The following is a 14,045-nucleotide window of genomic DNA, read 5'->3' as shown; positions in this document are numbered from 1 at the left end:
GAGAGTGCATTCAGCTTAGCTATGTCCCTTATCTTCAAAAGACGGTGCCTCAGAAAGTCGGCATCCGTCATTAAGGGCCCCATCACCCAGAGCATCCCCTCTTCTCAATACTACCATCAGGAGGGGCTGCAGGACTCACCCTCGACATTTTAGCAACAGCTTCTTCTCCTCCGTCAGCTTTCTGAATGGACAATGAACCCATACATTAACACCACCTCACTATTTTTGTTCGTGTTTTGCTTTACTCATTTAATTTTACAATTTTAATATTAATGTAATTTACAGTGATATTTATATATTGCTACATACTGTTTCTGCAAAACAGCAAATGTCATGACGTATGTCAGTGATTTTAAATCTGATTCTGATTCTAATGATTTTACGCACTTCTGTAAGATCAGCCCTCGGTCTCCTATTTCTCCAGGGAATAATGTGCTAGCCTTTTCAACCTCTTAGCATAACTCAGTTCCTCGAGTCCAGGCAACATCCTCAAAAGTATTTACTTCTCCTTGTAAATATTCCCTGCAGGGTGTGTGACTACAATTGTACAGGGCCTTCGTGTGTAGCTTGACATCCCATAAACTGATGGATGATGAGCTTGCAGACACTGGTTACTGTGAAAGGATTAGGTTTCCATTCTGGAAACACCAATGCCAAAAAACAGAAAATCCTACCGACAGTGGTGGATTCAGCCCTCTCCTTCACAGGAGAAGCCCTCCCAGCCCCTGAGCACATCTATATGGAGAGCTGCCACGAGAAAGCAGTCTCCATTATCAGCGGCCCCCACCAGGATCTCTTCTTGCTGAAGGTACGGGAGCCTTGCGTCTCAGACCACCAGGTTCAGGAACAGTTATTACCTCTCAACCATCAGGCTCCCGAACCAACATAGATAACTTCAGTCACCACAACTCTGAACCGATCACTGAACGCAACCTTCGGACCCGCTTTCACGGACTCCACAACTCGTTCTTGGTAGTTATTCAACCATCTACCTGCCTATCATTTGTTTTTCTTTTGCATTTGCACAGTTTGTCTCTAATACATCGGTGTTAGTCAGTCTGTGTGTGGTTTTTGATCAATGTTATTGTATTTCTTTCTTCCATAAATACCCGCAAGAAAATGAATCTCAAGGTGACCTAGTGTATATGAACTTTGATTTGTTCTTTTCCCTAGATCTGGCAATCAGCTTCTCAGATGCGACCTTCTCGTGGGACAAAAGTGGAACTCCGACCATTAAGGAGTGAGTTATGGGAATATGGGACCTGTCATTCCACATCCCTTTGAAGGAGAAAGAGGGAAAGTATGGATCTGCAGGACGATTTCATGGATATCAGCTTTTAAATATCTGATCATAATCATAACCCGATTTGGCAGGACCTTATAAAAAAATATTCACCTAATCTAATTGGAGAGGCTGCAGAGGAGATTTACCAGGATGCTGCCTGGATTAGAGAGCATATCTTATGAGGATAAATTGAGCGAGTTAGGACTTTTCTCTTTGGAGCGGAGGTGACTTGATAGAAGTGTACAAGATGATAAGAGGTGTAGATCAAGTGGATAGCCAGAGACTTACTCCCAGGGTGGAAAAGGTTTATTTTAAGTGATTGCAGGAAACTATAGGGGAGATGTCAGAGGTCAGTTCTTTACATAGAGAGAGCTGAGTGCATAGCCTGCTCTTCCAGCGGTGACTGTAGAGACAGATGCATTAGGAGCATTTAAGGGACTCTTAGACAGGTAGAAGGAGATGAGTTATGAACTTCAAACTTTCTGCATAATCACTCAAAGAGTTGACCTGCATGTGCATGTAACAAGAGCTGTATAACTCATCTCCTTCTACTTTAGGCCACAAACTTATCAATCACCCATCTGTGGACGCTTTCTGGAGGTCCAAGATCCGTATGCTCCACGACTGCTGGACTAAGTGTAGGAGGGGACTATGTTGAAAAATAAATGTGCTAGGTTTTCTAAAATTGACTCCTTCTACCTTAGGCCACGAACTTATCAATCACCCCTCGGATGTCATGAAATCTGTTTTTTTTTTGTTGTCCATTTGCTCACATTTGAGCCATAGGATTTAAAACTTCTCCTATCCACGTCTCTCTATGAGTCCTCTGGGGAATTCAGGGCCCAGTGTCTGCGAATCCAGAAGTCGGCTGAAGGTTGAAAACGGCCTTTACTGGGTTTAGTGAACTGTGAATGTGAGTTGGTATTTGGGAGGGAGGGAGGGAGGAAGAGGGCTTGTTTCTCTGGAGCTGTCTTGTTGCCTGTTGTACTCTGTGCTGTTCTGCTGAACACTGTGGGCACGCCATGTTGGCACCGGAACGTGTGGTGACATCTGCCCCCAGCAGATAACACAAACAGCAAACTTCACTGTGTGTTTCGATGTCCTTGTAATAAATAAATTTGAATCTGAGCCTGGATGTTCTCCTTCGTCCTGCAGTGTAACGTTGGACATTAAGATGGGCAGTCTGTTGGCAGTCGTGGGCCCAGTGGGATGTGGGAAGTCCTCTCTGATGTCGGCAATCCTGGGTGAGATGGAGAATGTGAGAGGCTTCATCAACACCAAGGTACCGAAACATGTTAGTCACAGGCTACCACTTCCCAACGTTCTCTAGTTTAATACATTTCCATTCGCTGTTTGTGGGGGAGCTATTTCTTGGAGAGAAATTCCTCAGCCCATCTCTCCAGGGTGTCACAGAGCCACAGAAAGACATAGTATGGACATATGCCCTTCAGCCCATCATCTGTGCTGGTCATCAGCCACCCATATTTACACTAATGCTGCCCAAACCCATTCGATCCTCCCCACATTCCCATAACCCTCCCCAGACTCTAATCCTCAGGTTACAGCTACCGATTACCTTGCTGACCAATCCGCAGGTCTTCGGGATGTGGGAGGGAACCGGGACACCCTGGAGAAACCCACAAGGTCACAGGGAGAGCAAGCAAACCCCACACAGGGAGCGCCGGAGGTCGGAATTGAACTGGGGTCCCTGGGGTTGTGAGTCTGCGGACTGTGTCATGGTGCCAGCCTAGGGTTGGACTCAGTAGGTCCCAGGATCTGATGTCTGTGCGAGCGGAGGCATGAAGGCAATCAGCCGATGTGCCTGGAATTTGGACGTCCCATTGGTGGCTAGTCCAGGGGTCGATACCTGAGACTGAAGCCTGAAGGTTGATCAGAAGTCTGGAAATTGAGGACTGATGACTCAGACCTGGAGACCAGAGGCAGGACACCTGTCCTGGGGTTGGGGGGCTGTCTTTGGGTGTGGTGTGCACGAGAAGCTGGTTTTGATTGCTGTGTTGGCACTGGGATGTGTGGCAGCACTTGCGGGCTGTCTCCAGCACGTTCTTGGTTGTGTTGGTTGTTAACTCAAACAATGGATTTCACTGTATGTTTCCACGCGCCTGTGATAAATAATCCGAAACAACCTCCTTCTGTGCCACCGTGGTGCTGTTAGCCATTTGCTACAGCTTGTTGAGTTAAATAACTATAGTGGGTGCATCGATCAGTCCCCACTAACCCATCACATTCCCCATTCTCCTCTGCACCTCAGGGTACATGTGCCTATGTCCCTCAGCAAGCTTGGATCCAGAACAACACCCTACAGGACAACATCCTGTTTGGCTTGGAGCTGAACGAAGCCCGGTACCGGAAAATCCTGGAGGCGTGCGCTCTCTTACAGGACCTGGAGCTGTTGCCTGGGGGGGATCAAACGGAGATCGGAGAAAAGGTACTGTAGGAAGAAGCAATGGGTCATGTTGGGTGTTGGGGAACCTTTAGGGAGGTGTGTGTCACAACACCCTTTTAGTGATAGTTACGACAAAAGGTTGGAATACATATTCTGCCTGGGCAATCTCCAACCTGATGGAATGAAGATTGATTTCGCTAACTTCCAGTAATTTCTCCCCCTCCCCACCTTCCTTCTTTTTCCATTCCCCATTCTGGTTACCTGCTCACTCTTTCCCTTTTCCTCACCTCCTCACTCTGGTGCCTCTCCTCTTTCCCTTTCTCTCATGATCTACAGCCCTCTCCTATCAGATTCCTTCTTCTTCAGCCCTTTACCTCTTCCACCTATCCCCTCCTAGCTTCTTACCTCATACCCCTCCTCCACCCTTCTCCCTCACTTGGTTTCACCCATCGCCTTGTACTCCTTCCACTTCCTCCACCTCCTTCTGGCTTCTGCCCCCTTCCCTCTCCAGTCCTGATGAAGGGTCTCGGCCTGAAATGCCAACTGTTTATTCCCCTCCATAGACGCTGCCCGACCTGCTGAGTTTCTCCAGAACCTTGTGTGCATTGGCTTTACAATTCTACCGCCAGGACTTAAGAACTTTTTAAAAGCTATTATTAATGCTTTTTGAGATAGTGATTTAGATGCATATCATATTTTTTACTGAGTTAAGTATTGTATGTAATTAGTTTTGCTACAACAAGTGTATGGGACATTGGAAAAAAGTTGAATTTCCCCATGGGGATGAATAAAGTATCTATCTATCTACCTATCTATCTATCTATCTATCATTGCTCAATATTTTCAGCGTCTGCAGAATCTCTTGTGCTTCTGGAATACTGGGTGGTTTTCCCAGGGAGTAAGGCTGATTCTCTCTGTCCCCTTCCTCACCAAGAACCAACTGCCCGCCTTCGTTCCCTTATCTAGTTCCAGCTATTGCTATTGGCGTTAGATTATTGTCACATGCAGTGAAGAGCTTGTCTTGCATAATGTTCATACTGGTCAAATCATTACACAATGAACTGAGCTAGAATAAGGTAAAACAATAACAATGCAGAATAAAGTGTAAAAGCTGCCAAAAGAAACCCTGCCGTGCTGGTAAACCATAAAATGCAGGATCATAATGGGGTAGATTGTGAGGTCAAGAGTTTATCCTGTCATAAAGAGTCTGATAATGGTGGGATAGAAGGTGTCCTTGACCTGGTGGTGTGTGCCTTCTGCCTGATGGGAGAAGGGAGAAGTTCAAATTCAAGTTTACTGTCACTCAGCCCTATACTTTATTGTCACCAAACAATTGACACTAGAGCGTACAATCATCACAGTGATATTTGATTCTGCGCTTCGCGCTCCCTGAAGTACAAATCGAAGTAAATATAATAAAAGTTTAAATGATAAATCATAATTAGAAAATAGAAAAGGGAAAGTAAGGTAGTGCAAGTCAGGTCCGGATATTTGGAAGGTACGGCCCAGATCTGGGTCAGGATCTGTTCAGCAGTCTTATCACAGTTGGAAAGAAGCTGTTCCCAAATCTGGCCGTACGAATCTTCATGCTCCTGAACCTTCTCCCTGAGGTTTACACACACACGCACGCACGCACGCACGCACGCATGCACACACACACACACACACACACAAACCACCACCACCACCCCCAAGTTACACAACACAGTACAAGTAACTCGCACATAACCACTGAAGTACTATTACCGCAAATAGATTAACAAATAATAAACCATATTCCAGAATATTGACACTTATTAAGGTGCATTTATGACACGAACAATAAACTAAATGGTTTAACATCACTGTTGCTTCATACGTGATGAGACCTGGGTGGTGGCGGGGAGTTCAGTGGTTTCGTGGCCTTGGGGATGAAACTGTTCCCCCATCCTAACAAATCTTGTCCTAATGCTATGGTACCTCCTATCTGAAGGTAGTGGGTCAGGAAGGTTATTTGATGGATTGGAGGGATCATTGACAATGCTAAGGGCCCTGCGTACACGGCACTCCTGACAAGTGTCTCTGATTGATGCAGAGAGTCCCCGATGATGCTCTCAGCCGCCCTGGCAATCCTTTGTGGGATTGTCAGGTCAGAAACTTTACCATTCCCGTACCAGACGGTGGTGCAGATGTCAATGGGACTCGTGTAAAATGGTTAGGGTGGTGAGGGAGGGGAGCCTCACTCAGGAGGTGGAGACACTCTCTTGACTAAAGAGGAGATTTTAATGGACAAGGTGAGATCATCCGTTGTGCGCACTCTCAGAAACTTGGTGCTCCTAACTCTCTCCACAGAGGCACCATTAATGTGCTGTGTGGAGTGGTCGGCCTGGACCTTCCTGAAGTCCACAACTTTGGCCTCGGCTGCTTTGAAACTTAAGTTGTGCTCGCGTCAGTCCGCAGGCTGCCCCAGCTCCTCCCTGTGCACGGTCTCGTTGTCGTCGCTGATGAGGCATCAGCGAAGTTAATGATTCTGTGTGAGCTGGGACGAGCAGCTTGGAAAGCAGAGGGTGAGCCCGCGGCTCTAGGTGGCGCTGCTGCCCAGCGAGATGGAGCTAGAGATGTTGCTGCTGACAAGGACTGACTGTGGTTTTTCCGTCAAGGTCCAGATCTAGTTACAGAGAGAGGTGTTGAGACCCACCAGGACAGTTTATCTACCAGTTTCTGAGGTACGATTTTATTAAACGACAACCTGAAGTTGATAAGCAGCATCAGGTGGGACAGGACAGACTGGGATGCGTGGTCAGTGGACCGACTTTAGACCATGAGACCTGGAAACAGAATTAGGTCTTACGGCACATCGTGCCTGTTCTGCCATTCCACTCTGGCTGATTTACTATCCCTCTCAACCTAATTTTCCTGCCTTCTCCCAGTGACCTTCGACAGTCCTCGTCAGGGGAATGTTTCCTTGGTGTTATCATTTCAGGGAATCTGTCCTGAGGAGCTGTCCAGCCCATAAGTCCCATCACTGTAAAACCATAAGACATAGGAGAAGGATTAAGCCATCCGGCCCATTGAGTCTGCTCCACCATTCCATCATGGTTGATATATTGACCCTCCCAACACTTTTCTCTTGCCTTCACCCTGTAACCTTTAATGCCCTGTTTAATCAAGAACCTATTAACCTCCACCTTAAATATTCCCAATGATTTTGCCTGCACAGCCGTCTGTGGGAAAGAATTCCACAGATTCACCACCCTCTGGCTGAAGAAAATTTTTCTTATCTCTGTTCTAAATGAACGAGTCTCGATTCTGGGACTGGCCCACGTTAGGAAACATCTCCTCCACATCCACTCTATCATGACCTTTCATATTTGATAGGTTTTAATAAGATTCCCCCCTCATTCTTCTAAACTCCGGCCATTGCAGGCCCAGAGCCATCAAATGTTCCTCATGTGCTAACTCTTTCATTCTTGGGATCATTCTCGTGAATCGTCTCTGCACTCTCTCTCCAGTGCCAGCATATCTTTTCTCAAATATAAATTGCAAAACTGCTCACAATTCTCCAAGTGCGGTCTGAGCAATGTCTTATAAAGCCTTGGTGTTACATCCCTTTGCTTATATTCTAGACCTCTCGAAATGAATGCTAACAATGGATTTGCCTTGCTTACCACCAGCCAAACTTGCAATTTAACCTTTAGGGAATCCTGCACGAGGACTCCCTAGTCCCTTTGCACCTCTGATTTCTGAATTTTCTCCCCATTTGCAAAATTGTCCGTGCCTTTATTCCTTGCACCACAATACATGACCATACACTTTCCTACATTATATTCCATCTGCCTTTTTTTGCCTGCTTCCCCAATCTAAGCCCTTCTGCAGACACCCCACTTCCTCAACACAACTTTCCCTTCCACTTGTCTTTGTATCGTTTGCAAACTTGTCCACAAAGCCATCAGTTCCTTCATCCAAATCATTGTCATACAATGTATAAAGAAGTGGTCCTAACTCCGACCCCTGCAGCACACCACTAGTCACCAGCAGCCAACCAGAAAAGACCCCCTTTATTCCCAGTCTTTGTCTCCTGCCGGTCAGCCAATCTTCTATTTACTCTAGTACCTTTTCTGTAATACTAGTTTGTTAAGCAACCTCATATGTGGCAGCTTGTCAAAAGTCCTTCTGGAATTTAAATGAACAACTTCCACTCACTCTCCTTTGTCTATCCTGCCTCTTATTTACTCAAAGAATTCCAACGCATTTGTTAGGCCTGGTTTCCCCTTCAGAAAACCATGCTAATTTTGGTTTGTTTTATCATGTGCCTGAAAGTACCCCATAGACATCCTTAATAATAGACTCCAACATTTTTTCCAACTACTGAATTCAGGCTAAGTGGCATACAAGTTCCTTCCTTCTGCCTCCCTCCCTTCTTGAGGAGTGGGGTGACATTTGCAATTTGATCATTACTAGCGCCTCCACAAACTCTTCAGCTACTTCCTTCAGAACCCTGGGGCTGTGGTCCATCTGGTCCAGGTGACTAATCTAACTTCTGACTTTTCATCTTTCCAATCACCTTCTCCTTAGTAATAGCAGTGGCATTCACTTCTTCCCCCTAACACTTCCCTAATTCTGGCATTCTGCTATGTTCCTCAGTGAAGACTGATGCAAAATACTTACTAAGTTCCTCCACCATTTCTTTGTCTCCCATTACTGCCTGTCCAGCACTATTCCAGCAGTCTGACATCCACTCTCATCTCCCGTTTACCTCTAAAATATCTTTTAAAAACTTTTTGTATCTTCAGCCCATCAGGAACGGAGGCCTCACTGTCATTGATGCATAGGCTGGTCAGAAAAACCTGACAACTGCACCTTGTGACTCTGGTGTCACAGAAATGGCTGTAAATTTTCTGTGAATAATCCTGTTTTGATGGATGTCACAGGAAAGCAAAGCTCTTGCTGTCCGAAGAGCTGTCTCATTCTCTGATCTGAAGGCAGCATCCCGATCTCTCAGCTGTGGCTGGACGTCTGCTGTGAGCCATGGCTTCTGATGTACTCTCACAGAGATCTGTTTAATAATGGCGACGTCCCCAGTGCGTTTCTCTATGTAGCAAGTCACAGATCCCACATATTCATCAGTGTTCTGTGATGGGCGTAGGTAGCCACCTCCCTGAAAACGTTCCGGTCCGTGTTTTCAAAACAGACAATGTCCGGGTGGGATGGGGTCTTTGTTTATGCTGGCTGCTTTACTGAGGCAAAAAAAACGTGTCAACAGAGGTGATAGGAGAGCGGCTGACTCCTGTGATGACCTCTGTACCCATAAGCACTGAAATTTCTTGCACTCACAGGCAGAGCCATAACTTTCAGATAGGAAGCTCCCTATGGTGCATCATTAAAAATTTTTGAGTGTCCACCAGGACTTGTCAAATTCCTTTAGCCTGCTGAGGTTGTAGAGGTGTCAGTAAGCATTCTTGGCAGTGAAATCGTTACCTGGTTTCACCTATCGCCTACCAGACTCTACCTCTACCACCACCCATATCCACCTGCCCACCACCTTCCCCTCGTTTGTGTTGCATTCTGACGTGTTTCATCCAGGGTTGTTTCTGAAGGCAAGAAAGAGGCACAAAACCTTCTGCTTCACGACTGTTTTATTAAACGCTAATAAGACAAAGAGAATTGGAAATGGGGATTAGCACGAGGCTAGTAGCTGAGAACAAATAGTGGAGAATTATGGCAGGACAACATGTCAGCCCTTCTTATACCACAGGTAGAAAACATTCCATTCAAATTCTGCGTCACTTTCTGGTACGGTAGGGGTGGAGGGGCTACGGCACGGGATCGAAAGAAGACGCAGAAAGTTGTAAAATTGGTCAGCTCCGTCATGGGTACTAGCCTCCACGGTATCCAAGGAGCGATGCCTCAGAATGGCGGCGTCCATTATTAAGGACCCCCATCACCCAGGACATGCTCTCTTCTCATTGTTACTGTCAGGAAGGAGGTACAGAAGCCTGAAATCACACACTCAATGATTCAGGAACAGTTTCTTCCCCTCTGCCATCCGATTCCTAAACGGACATTGAACCCATGACACTACCCTACTTTTTAATTATTTCTGTTTATGCACAATTTTTAATTCAACTATTTAATATACGTGTATTTACTTACTGTGTTGGCATGTGGTCAAGTGGTTAAGGCGTTCATCTAGTGATCTGAAGGTCGCTAGTTCGAGCCTTGGCTGAGGCTGCGTGTGTGTCCTTGAGCAAGGCACTTAACCACACATTGCTCTGCGACGACACCGGAGCCAAGCTGTATGGGTCCTAATGCCCTTCCCTTGGGCAACATCGGTGGCGTGGAGAGGGGAGACTTGCAGCTTGGGCAACTGCCGGTCTCCCATAAAAAAAACCTTGCCCAGGCTTGCGCCCTGGAAACTTTCCAAGGTCTATCGAGACTAACGGAGCCTACATTTACTTACTGTCATTGATTTACTACCGGTATTTAATTTTTTATATGTTATCATGTATTTCATTGTACTACTACCGCAAAGTTAATAAATTTCATGACATATGCTGGTGATATTAAAACTGATTCTGAAATTTGTAGGTAAGAGTTAACCAATCAGATAGCACTAATTCAATCAATGCATTCCCAGTGAAGCTTCCAGCACCATGCAAAGAACTGTAACCACTAGGGGGCACATGGAACAATTTCACATAACAATTGTACAATGCAACATCTGTTTCCATCTTTCGCCCACTAACCTCTCTTTCAACACTCCCTCCCTCACCCTGTGTCATCCTCCATTACCCGAATGCCTGTCTGCCCGGGTTATGGGTAAACGTTAGGGGTAACTGCAAACCTTCAAAGAGCTAGTACCAGGGCTTGAACAACTACCTCCTCTGCTGTAGGTCTGCGTGTTTGTTTCTGAGCATGACAGAGCTGGTTACTGCCTTGACTGAGAAGTTTCTTCCCCAGGGCATCAACCTGAGCGGAGGGCAGAAGCAACGGGTTAGCCTGGCCCGGGCAGTGTACAGTGACGCTGACATCTACATCCTGGACGACCCTCTCTCCGCCGTCGATGCTCATGTGGGGAAGCACATCTTTGAGAAGGTGATCGGCCCAAATGGTCTTCTAAAGGGCAAGGTGAGCCAGCAGCGGAAGGGGCAGGAGTTAAATATTCATCAACTTGCTGCCCGTTAGCAAATGGCATTTAGGGCAGCAGTGGAAGTTCTCCAACTCTGCTGGTGTTTAGGGCTGACAAGGTCCTGGCTTCCTGGAAGCTGTTTATTGAGAGAGGGGCTAATTTCACTATTAGCAGCAATAACTGAGGTTTGACACTGAGTGCTACACTGTCCCATCACACACTCCCAGGACAGGGACAGAACAGATTAGATAGAGAGTGAATCTCCCTCTACACTGTCCCATCACACACTCCCAGGACAGGGACAGCACGGGTTAGATACAGAGTGAAGGTCCCTCTACACTGTCCCATCACACACTCCCAGGACAGGGACAGCACGGGTTAGATACAGAGTGACGCTCCCTCTACACTGTCCCATCACACATTCCCAGGACAGGGACTGCACGGGTTAGATACAGAATGAAGCTCCCTCTACACTGTCCCATCACACACTCCCAGGACAGGGACAGCACGGGTTAGATACAGAATGAAGCTCCCTCTACACTGTCCCATCACACACTCCCAGGACAGGGACAGCACGGGTTAGATACAGAGTGAAGCTCCCTCTACACTGTCCCATCACACACTCCTAGGACAGGGACAGCACGGGTTAGATACAGAGTGAAGCTCCCTCTACACTGTCCCATCACACACTCCCAGGACAGGGACAGCACGGGTTAGATACAGAGTGAAACTCCCTCTACACTGTCCCATCACACACTCCCAGGACAGGGACAGCACGGGTTAGATGCAGAGTGAAGCTCCCTCTACACTGTCCCATCACACACTCCCAGGACAGGGACAGCACGGGTTAAATACAGAGTGAAGCTCCCTCTACACCATATATGTCAAACTCAAGGCCCGCGGTGGAATTATCTTTGGCCCGCGAGATAATGTCTAATTACTATTAAAGCTGGCCCCAGTAATTGAAGCGCCTATGGCGTATGATATGGCTAATGCTGAGTTTATTCAGTTACCAGGTTTTCAGGGTTTTTAGTGTTTATTCGGCAGTCTTGCTCGGCAGTCTTCTTCATAAGAAACGGAATTTGTAAAGTGAAACACTTTGTAGTTATAGCAGAGACTGAGACACATGAGAGCAGGCTGAAAAAATCGGAGGCAACGAAAGCTGCGTTCGCACGCGTCCGACTGATCCGGCCCGTGACCTAAAATGAGTTTGACACCCCTGCTCTACACTGTCCCATCACACACTCCCAGGACAGGGACAGCACGGGTTAGATACAGAGTGAAGCTCCCTCTACACTGTCCCATCACACACTCCCAGGACAGGGACAGCACGGGTTAGATACAGAGTGAATCTCCCTCTACACTGTCCCATCACACACTCCCAGGGCAGGGACAGCATGGGTTAGATACAGAGTGAAGCTCCCTCTACACTGTCCCATCACACACTCCCAGGACAGGGACAGCACGGGTTAGATACAGAGTGAAGCTCCCTCTACACTGTCCCATCACACACTCCCAGGACAGGGACAGCACGGGTTAGATACAGAGTGAAGCTCCCTCTACACTGTCCCATCACACACTCCCAGGACAGGGACAGCACAGGTTAGATACAGAGTGAAGCTCCCTCTACACTGTCCCATCACACACTCCCAGGACAGGGACAGCACGGGTTAGATACAGAGTGAAGCTCCCTCTACACTGTCCCATCACACACTCCCAGGACAGGGACAGCACGGGTTAGATACAGAGTGAAGCTCCCTCTACACTGTCCCATCACACACTCCCAGGACAGGGACAGCACAGGTTAGATACAGAGTGAAGCTCCCTCTACACTGTCCCATCACACACTCCCAGGGCAGGGACAGCACGGGTTACATACAGAGTGAAGCTCCCTCTACACTGTCCCATCACACACTCCCAGGATAGGGACAGCACTCCCCATAACTGCATGGGTTTCCTCTGGGTGCTCTAGTTTCCTGTCACATTCCGAAGGTGTACGGGTTAGTAAGGGCTGATAATTTGCAGGAATGCTGTGATGGTTCCTGCAGACTGCCCCCACCCTCACCCCCACATACCCCCGGACTATGTTGGTCACTAACACAAACAACAAAGGTCACTGTTTGTTTCGATGTTGTGTTGTAAACATTGTTGTAAACATTGCAAAGCTGATTTGAATCCCAGTCAGGTCAGTTGATTTACTGACTTCCACTCACGTTGGTTTCGAGTGTGATTAGATCAAAGGCATTCCCTGTTGAAACTCTGCTCTGATTTTCTGACTAAACTTCTGTGTTTTTTTTAAACAGACCCGAATCCTCGTCACACATAATGTCACTTTCCTGCCCCAGGTGGACAATATTGTTGTGCTGGTGGATGGTTCAGTGTCTGAAGTAGGATCGTACAGGGCATTAAAGGCAAACAGGGGTGCGTTTGCAGACTTCCTGAACACATACGGGGAACAGAATCACAGAGAAGGAGAGCCAACAGGTCAGTGTTGTATGCCTAAAGAAAGGGAAGGGTACGCTGTTTGGAACCCACCTGCCTATATACTGGGGGGAATCACAAAAACAGGTAATTAACCAACCTGTACATCTTTGGGAAGTGGGAGGAAATCAGATAATCTGGGAAAAGCCCTGGGAAATCCATGTGGTCACAGGGAGAACATGCAAACTCCACACGGACGGTGTCTAAAATCGAGATTGAACCCGGCTCTCTGCCGTCAAGAGGCAGTGATTCAACCAAATGTGCCACTTTACTTTAAATTCTATTTATTTAGAGATTCAACACAGAGCAGACCCTCCTGGCCCTTCGAGCTGAGCTGCCCCAGCCAGCCCTGACCACCCTGATTTAACCCCAACCCAATAATGGGGCAATTTACAATGACGAATTAACCTGCTCAGTATGTCTTGGGACTGTTGGAGGAAATCAGAGCAGCCGGGGAAAACCCTGGGAATTCCACGAGGAGGATGGACAGGGACACCTTGCAGAGGTCGCAGAGCTGAACTCTGAACACTGACACTCCGAGCTGTAACAGCATCACGGTAACCTCTACGCTACCGTGGCGCCCTTCTACTCTGAGGATACACGTGTATGCCTGGAAATGATATTAGGTCATAAGACATGTTAGCAGAATTAGACCATTCAGCCCATCGAGTCTGCTCTGCCATTCTGTCATGGCTGATCCCGGATCCCACTCACCACATACACCTGCCTTCTTGCCATATCCTTTGATGCCCTGACCGATCAATTTC

General features: G+C 47.2%; 1 protein-coding gene across 1 annotated transcript in view; it reads left to right on the top strand.

Moving 5' to 3' along the window:
- The window catches only part of abcc2 (ATP-binding cassette, sub-family C (CFTR/MRP), member 2), a 131,650-nt gene that overhangs the window by 73,033 nt on the left and 44,572 nt on the right, over positions 1-14,045 (top strand). Inside the window, exons 15-19 of the mRNA XM_073026959.1 lie at positions 1,174-1,240; positions 2,441-2,567; positions 3,555-3,731; positions 10,629-10,796; positions 13,101-13,281. Of these exons, the coding sequence (XP_072883060.1) occupies positions 1,174-1,240; positions 2,441-2,567; positions 3,555-3,731; positions 10,629-10,796; positions 13,101-13,281 (720 nt within the window). The remainder of the gene's footprint in view (positions 1-1,173; positions 1,241-2,440; positions 2,568-3,554; positions 3,732-10,628; positions 10,797-13,100; positions 13,282-14,045) is intronic.

The sequence above is a fragment of the Hemitrygon akajei genome, chromosome 23 (assembly GCF_048418815.1).
Source record: "Hemitrygon akajei chromosome 23, sHemAka1.3, whole genome shotgun sequence".
In the NCBI taxonomy this organism is placed as follows: Eukaryota; Metazoa; Chordata; class Chondrichthyes; order Myliobatiformes; family Dasyatidae; genus Hemitrygon; species Hemitrygon akajei.
The sequence above is the reverse complement of the archived record's forward strand: the minus strand, read 5'-3'. Positions and strand labels throughout refer to the sequence as shown.